The sequence below is a fragment of the Contarinia nasturtii genome, unplaced genomic scaffold (genome assembly GCF_009176525.2).
Source record: "Contarinia nasturtii isolate CC-2019 unplaced genomic scaffold, AAFC_CNas_1.1 Cnas_scaffold_458, whole genome shotgun sequence".
Classification (NCBI taxonomy): Eukaryota; Metazoa; Arthropoda; class Insecta; order Diptera; family Cecidomyiidae; genus Contarinia; species Contarinia nasturtii.
The window spans coordinates 1-6,108 of NW_022197811.1; the positions used below are offsets into that span (position 1 = coordinate 1).

The 6,108-nt window shown below is 35.4% G+C and overlaps 2 protein-coding genes across 3 annotated transcripts; one reads left to right on the forward strand and one right to left on the reverse strand.

The window, feature by feature from the left end:
• Window positions 1–16: 16 nt before the first annotated feature.
• LOC116338947 lies at window positions 17–2,885 on the reverse strand (the record flags this gene model as incomplete). The annotated part of the gene is made up of 6 exons (XM_031764530.1): window positions 2,491–2,885; window positions 1,556–2,421; window positions 1,092–1,249; window positions 522–1,000; window positions 290–462; window positions 17–217 (listed from the first exon to the last, which is right to left on the reverse strand). Coding segments are annotated over exons 2-6 (1,225 nt in total), but the record flags the coding sequence as incomplete, so codon positions are not given.
• LOC116338948 (bcl-2-related ovarian killer protein) lies at window positions 2,484–6,063 on the forward strand. Of its 2 annotated transcripts, XM_031764532.1 has the most exons (5): window positions 2,484–2,962; window positions 3,135–3,296; window positions 3,422–3,568; window positions 3,663–3,817; window positions 3,857–6,063. In XM_031764532.1, exons 1-5 carry the CDS (start codon window positions 2,522–2,524, stop codon window positions 3,858–3,860), a joined length of 909 nt encoding a protein of 302 aa, XP_031620392.1. In that variant the 5' UTR covers window positions 2,484–2,521; the 3' UTR covers window positions 3,861–6,063. The 2 variants fall into 2 exon arrangements, with proteins under 2 accessions (XP_031620392.1, XP_031620391.1); XM_031764531.1 differs by having other exon boundaries at window positions 3,663–6,063.
• Window positions 6,064–6,108: the final 45 nt, after the last annotated feature.

Here is a 6,108-nt window from a genome sequence, read left to right on the forward strand (position 1 = left end):
ATCATTTCATCGCCACTTTTCATACCTTGAAACATGACCGCACGAAAGCCAAAACGATAGCCTAACGGTGGTTCGAATACTGGCGGTACCGAACACACTGATTGCATCTGTGGATTTATGCATCCATTTGATTTTATTAATGCCACCGAATTTAGAATCTCACCACTTGAACCACGTCGTTGCAACGAAACGTCTGCAACTCGACTACCATTCCATCCTATAGAGCCAAAGAGCAACATTTTTAATCGAAATAACACGAATTTTGGAAATCGAAAGAAAAAAAAATTACCATCGCCAGCTTTTACTTGAGCTCGAAGCATTAACTCTTCGCCCAATTGAACAAAGCCACCGGCATCTAAACTTTTCGTGAAACCACTACCCGATTGACGATACAATCCAAGCTGTGTACGAAGATGTTGTTTCGTTCCGCCATGGGCAAATACAGCTGCATTTCTTGCTTGACTGACATAAAAACGAAATCATTTTATTTGAAAGTCTAAAGAAAAATGAAAAAAAATTACCCCGTTTGCGATACACCAAATCTAAACGCATGAGTTCGGCTAACCACTCTCTCTTGTATCTTACACTTTAACGTTAGCAAACTGTCATTAAGTGATTTCATACCGAAAATTTGTGGAAATCTTAAATTGACGCAAAGTTCTTTGGCACCGCATGCAACAATTCCGCATCGTTGAAAATCGGTATTTGCTATGCTCAAAACCAATCGAACACCAACCAAATGTAATTGACAGTGTGGATCGATTGTGTCCAAATCGATTATCGGTAAATTTTCAATGAAACTCTGTACACCAATGTTCGCCTGAAAATAACCACCATTCCCTTCCAAACACTGCAAATTATTCACCGATATGTGCAAAGGGCTCGACCGCGTATTCAGATATAAATTTGAATTTCGTAGATGTTTTGATTGTTTTGGCTTTGAGTATTGATAGCCTTCATTTGCTTCATCGGACGGCGGCAAGTATTGATTGTCTGGTACCTGAAATTAATTAAAAATTACGTGTTTGATTAAATGGCTTGATTGTAGAACCATTCCATAGCAACATAATTGAACTTGAAGTGTTGCTTACAGTTTCGGGTGGTAAATAATTGGGCGGTGGTTCAGTTTGCAGAGGTGGAAATTCTTCGAGAAATGGCGGTAAATAGCCGTCTGTAACAAAGTCATCTGGTGGATGAATCACTATCGGACTTTCAGTCGATGGTGGCAAATATGTATTTGATGGCTCTGCTAAAATATTTTTTATTGGATCACGAGATTCAATGATTTTTCTAATTAATTTTTTTTGGACGTTTAAAAATGACCCAAATTGTGCTCTTTATTAGCTTATTTTTTTTGAAAAATCACCCGGATACGGATAAATTAAAATGTCAGAAAATTTCGGAAACATTAAAATCTACATCATCTTCTTTCGTTCAATTCTATTGAATTCGTCAGTTTTGACTTGAAAAATGAATTTCCTATTTTGCAAATTTTATTGTGTATTGATGCCATTGTTCGAATCGTTACTAGAAAAAAATGTGTTCCATTTAATACCTTTGTTAACGATAATTTCTGGCCGAAATGTTGAAGTCGGTGGATTTGGTGCTGGACTGGGTAATTGATGCGATGGCGGATTATAATTATATCCATTAAATCCTCGAAAATGATTGTTACTTATTGAGCCGGCCAATGATTTAAGATGTGACACATCGGCTCTAATGCGACCACAAAAAATCACCGTAGCAATAAAAAGATTTGTAGAAAACATACTTTTCAAAAAGACACCTATACTTTTTGGTCAAACTCTAAATGGCTAATTGCTTCACATTATCCACAAAAGAATACAGAACTATACACTTCAATTAACTTGGTTAATGCACATCAATTTCAAAACTGACCATTGGTAACAAATAATTGGTGTTTTTATACGCGCCCACCAAAACATACACACAGACATTCAAGCGGGTGCCTTGCTTTCCTTCACGATCAAAATGAATTCGTGTCAAAAGAATGCTCAATAATAACATTGTAATCCAGATGAATGTGGCCAAATTAATCAAAAAGAAACTAAAAATGTGTTTAACTGCACAGACGGATTTGGGTGACATTTAATGATTTGTTGAGTGTGAAATTGAATTGCATTGTCTTAATGAAAGTCGTTGCCCTATTTCGGCTACTTGTCGTGAGACTTAGATTGAATTGAGTCACGAATTTTGTCACTCCCGCGCATACACATCTTTATTTTCGTTCATTTACGCACTTTTATTTTCAGAAGCATAATTAGTATTGCACTTTCTTCTTCTGTCAAAAAAATTTCACGTTCATTGAACAAAAACCCAGAAATATTCAATTCGAGGAATATAATTAAGCCCAATTATTCAATCGTGACCGTAGAAATTGACAATTTGCATGTGATTAACCTATTCGAAAATAAATTTTTATTTCAAAAACGATTTCTTATTTGTTTTTAAATTGATTTCAGAACTTACGGCGCCTTCCATTCATCATTTGTTAAACATAATGTTGTCCGCCGAAAATATCTATCCAAATTCGTTGGGGCCATCGTCGTTGCCAAAGTCAAGACCAACGTCACCAACATTATCAACCAAATCCATGGATCTCTTGCCGGTTGTTGAGAATAAACGAAAATTTAGCTTAAACGTTGCACTGCAATCGTCATCACTATTGGGTGAAATGAATTCATTGTCGGCTCGTCGACGTTTCAGCACAGTCAGCGATGTCACACGAAAATTGTCCAGCACCATTGGATGGAAATTACCGGTAATAATACCAACCCAAGATCTGGTCACACAAGGAAAATGTTTATGTGGTCAATACATTCGGAATCGATTAAAACGATCCGGTTTGTTTACAAAAAAATTAGGCTTACAACGACTTCGGAGTATTGTTGGCACACCGTCAGCACACATTGTACGCGAAGTATTTCCGGCTTTAAATCATGTAAGATTTAATACCATTATTTTTTTTTTATTACGAAGTAAGAACGATAACAATAGTAAATAACAAAAAAAAGTATTTTTTAAACAATTTGAAAAAAAAAATCTCGTACACAATGCTAACAAATAGTATAAGTGCGTACAAATCGATATAATAAACTATTATGTTTGAAAAGGTTGGCGAAGAATTGGAACGAATGCACCCTACGCTTTATACAAATGTCACAAGACAAATCACACGACCGTCAAGCAGTGATTTACAAAGCAGCGACACAGCACCAGCGATCTTAAGTGCTGTTGCTCGCGATCTTTTTCGCACCGACATATCATGGGGAAAGGTATGTATCACAATCCAATACTAAATTGCATATTGTGCGGTAGATGTCACAAACTGATAATACTGAAAATATGACGATTTTCCACGAGTTCTAGTTTAGTAAATGATTATCTTTTCGAAATGTAGGTCATATCACTCTTTGCGATTGTATCGGCGCTGGCGGTTGATTGTGTTAAGCAGGACCATCCCGAATACCTACCAAAATTGGTTGAAGGTGTAGGCGATGTTATTGAGGATGAATTGGCCACATGGATCAACGAAAATGGTGGTTGGGTACGTTATCATTTCTCGACAAATTCAATTTTATTTCGACAAATGGTCACCATTTTAATTTAATTTTATCTTTTTGATTTTTCGCTTAATAAAGGGCGGTTTAATAACACACACAAATCCGGAGAAGACAAATGTTTCGTATATGGAATGTGCTGCATTAATTTTTGGCTGTATATTTGGAATAATTATCTTGTATTTTATATTACGATTTCTTGGCTATCAAATTATTTCGTGTTTGATTTGGGTACGATAATGTTATGAGTTTGTAGTTTGTAGCCAAAGAAAAAAATGAGAATAATAATGAAATCATTGCTTCCAATCGAAAATACAATGACTTATTTGAACTTGTGTCGAATTGTGATAAATCAGCCAATAAATGTCCGTTTGAATGATGATCAAACTGAAATTGATTTATTTTACATTGAGCTGTCTTGTTGAGACACTTAATCTCGTGCACACTCATTTCACTGCTGTTAATCATATAATGACGAGAAGAAGACAGAAAAAGAAAGCATATAGAAACGAAACGTGATAATTATTGAGTAATCAATTGGAGGCAGTTGAATCCAAAGTGCAAATTTGAGATGCTTTCGTTTGAGCCAAATGGGCATAAAATACGGAAAAACGATGCATAAGCGAGAAATGTGTGTATGTGTTTTTTTTATTTATATATGTGCATCGATGTATGCCGCATTCATCCAGCATGTTTCGATTGTCAATTTTGCACGACAACACATTTAAATGAAGAAATATCCCGGGCGGCTTTTTCGTATCGAAACGTGATCATGATTCGGTTTTTTTTCTATTCTTCTTAAATGAATAATCGCACGATTTGAAGCGCATGTGCTTTGCTAAGCATTGTGATAAATTCTTTGGCATCAAATTGTTTTTATATTAAATACATTTAGACGGAAAAATATGAGACACCAACAAAAAAAAATATAGATGTTTAATAATGTATTTTGTAAATGAGTGTTGGTGTTATAGTATTGGATTTTACAGCATCAACAGTTGTTTTATTTGTGTTCGCATCGTGTGCCGTATGTCAAATATTTGAAAAGAGAAAAAAGCAGGAGCGCCACACAGAGAAAGAGGTTTAAAGAGAGAGAGAGAGAGAGAGAGAGAGAGAGAAGAAAAAAACAGACAGAAAAACAGCATACAAATATGCTACAAATTGAATACAACCGAGAATCGTGTGCGGCTTAAAGTGTATACACTCGAAGTCGATAGACGACATTATTTTCGCTCATTATTCATTCGTCACATTGCTTCACATTATTATTATATTTTTTGACTTTAAACATAATAATTAGACAGATAAGAAGGGATCCAGAGCGCTCGTGTGTGATTAGACGAAATGCGAAAGAGGTAGCTCTCAGTTATTTTAAATTAAAATACATTCATCTCATTACAACGGCACGACTCAACGCCGGAGACACAGAGCCGAGTGACAGAGACAGAGCAAACAAAAGATATTATAATACACCGAAAAAAAAGACAAGCAGCAGCAGCAGCAGCAGCATACAGACACACACACACACATCGTCCAAATTGACAATGCAAATGAATTAATCTCGCTCAGATCACACACTCTGCCGAATGTGCGGAATAAATAGAATCGTCACTCTCATCTTTCTGTGTGTACGGCATATGTTATAGTTTAGTATATTATTTTCATTTGAAAATTATTTTGTGTTGTTTTGCATGCTGCCACTGGAACAAAATACCGAAAACAATGACGATACACAACAATTCGATTCATCGGACGAATTGTTGCCGTGGAAGAAAGTGAACAGTTTTAGTTTTATTCAAAATAATCGTGAGCAATTAGTGACAATCCAGGTAATTTTTGATATTGTGTATTTCTTTCATTATGATTATTGTTGTTGCTTTCATTTTCATACAAATTTCGTTCGTTTGAATTCGATAAGTTGTAATTATTCCGTTGATCATCGTCGTATGCATAATTTGTGTGTATGTGTGGTGTCGAGTATGCGTGAATATGACTAATGGATTGGTGTTGCGGTGGGGAGGAAAAGTGTATCAATCACTTGCGCATATATTGTACAGAAGCGTTTGATTTTTTTTTTAAATATTGAACGTTTTTATTATCGGCTTTAAATTGCAATCTGATTCCAAGAGATATATCGAATGACACTCATAATTATTCGAACGAAGTGGATAATTAACTGACATAAATGACAAAGAGTGAGACGCACGAAATGATAACAACAACAAATTGCAATGGGAAAAGCTTGCTTTCCGTAATTTTTGCCAAGATCAACATCGATTAATTCAATCAATTAATCAGCGATGGCAAAAGTGATACAAGCAAATCAAATTAAGTTGCACTGAAATTTTAACGGCAATTCCAAGACTATTGATTATATCGTTAAATTTTAGTGAGGCTTAAGTGTGTCCGATTCGCACTCGCAGATTATTCCTAATTATAGTGTAAAAATGCTTTGCTTTCCTTTAAACGTTTACAATAGTGCAACGAGTATATTCTTTTAAATACTCGCCCCTGTTTTTGTCGGTCG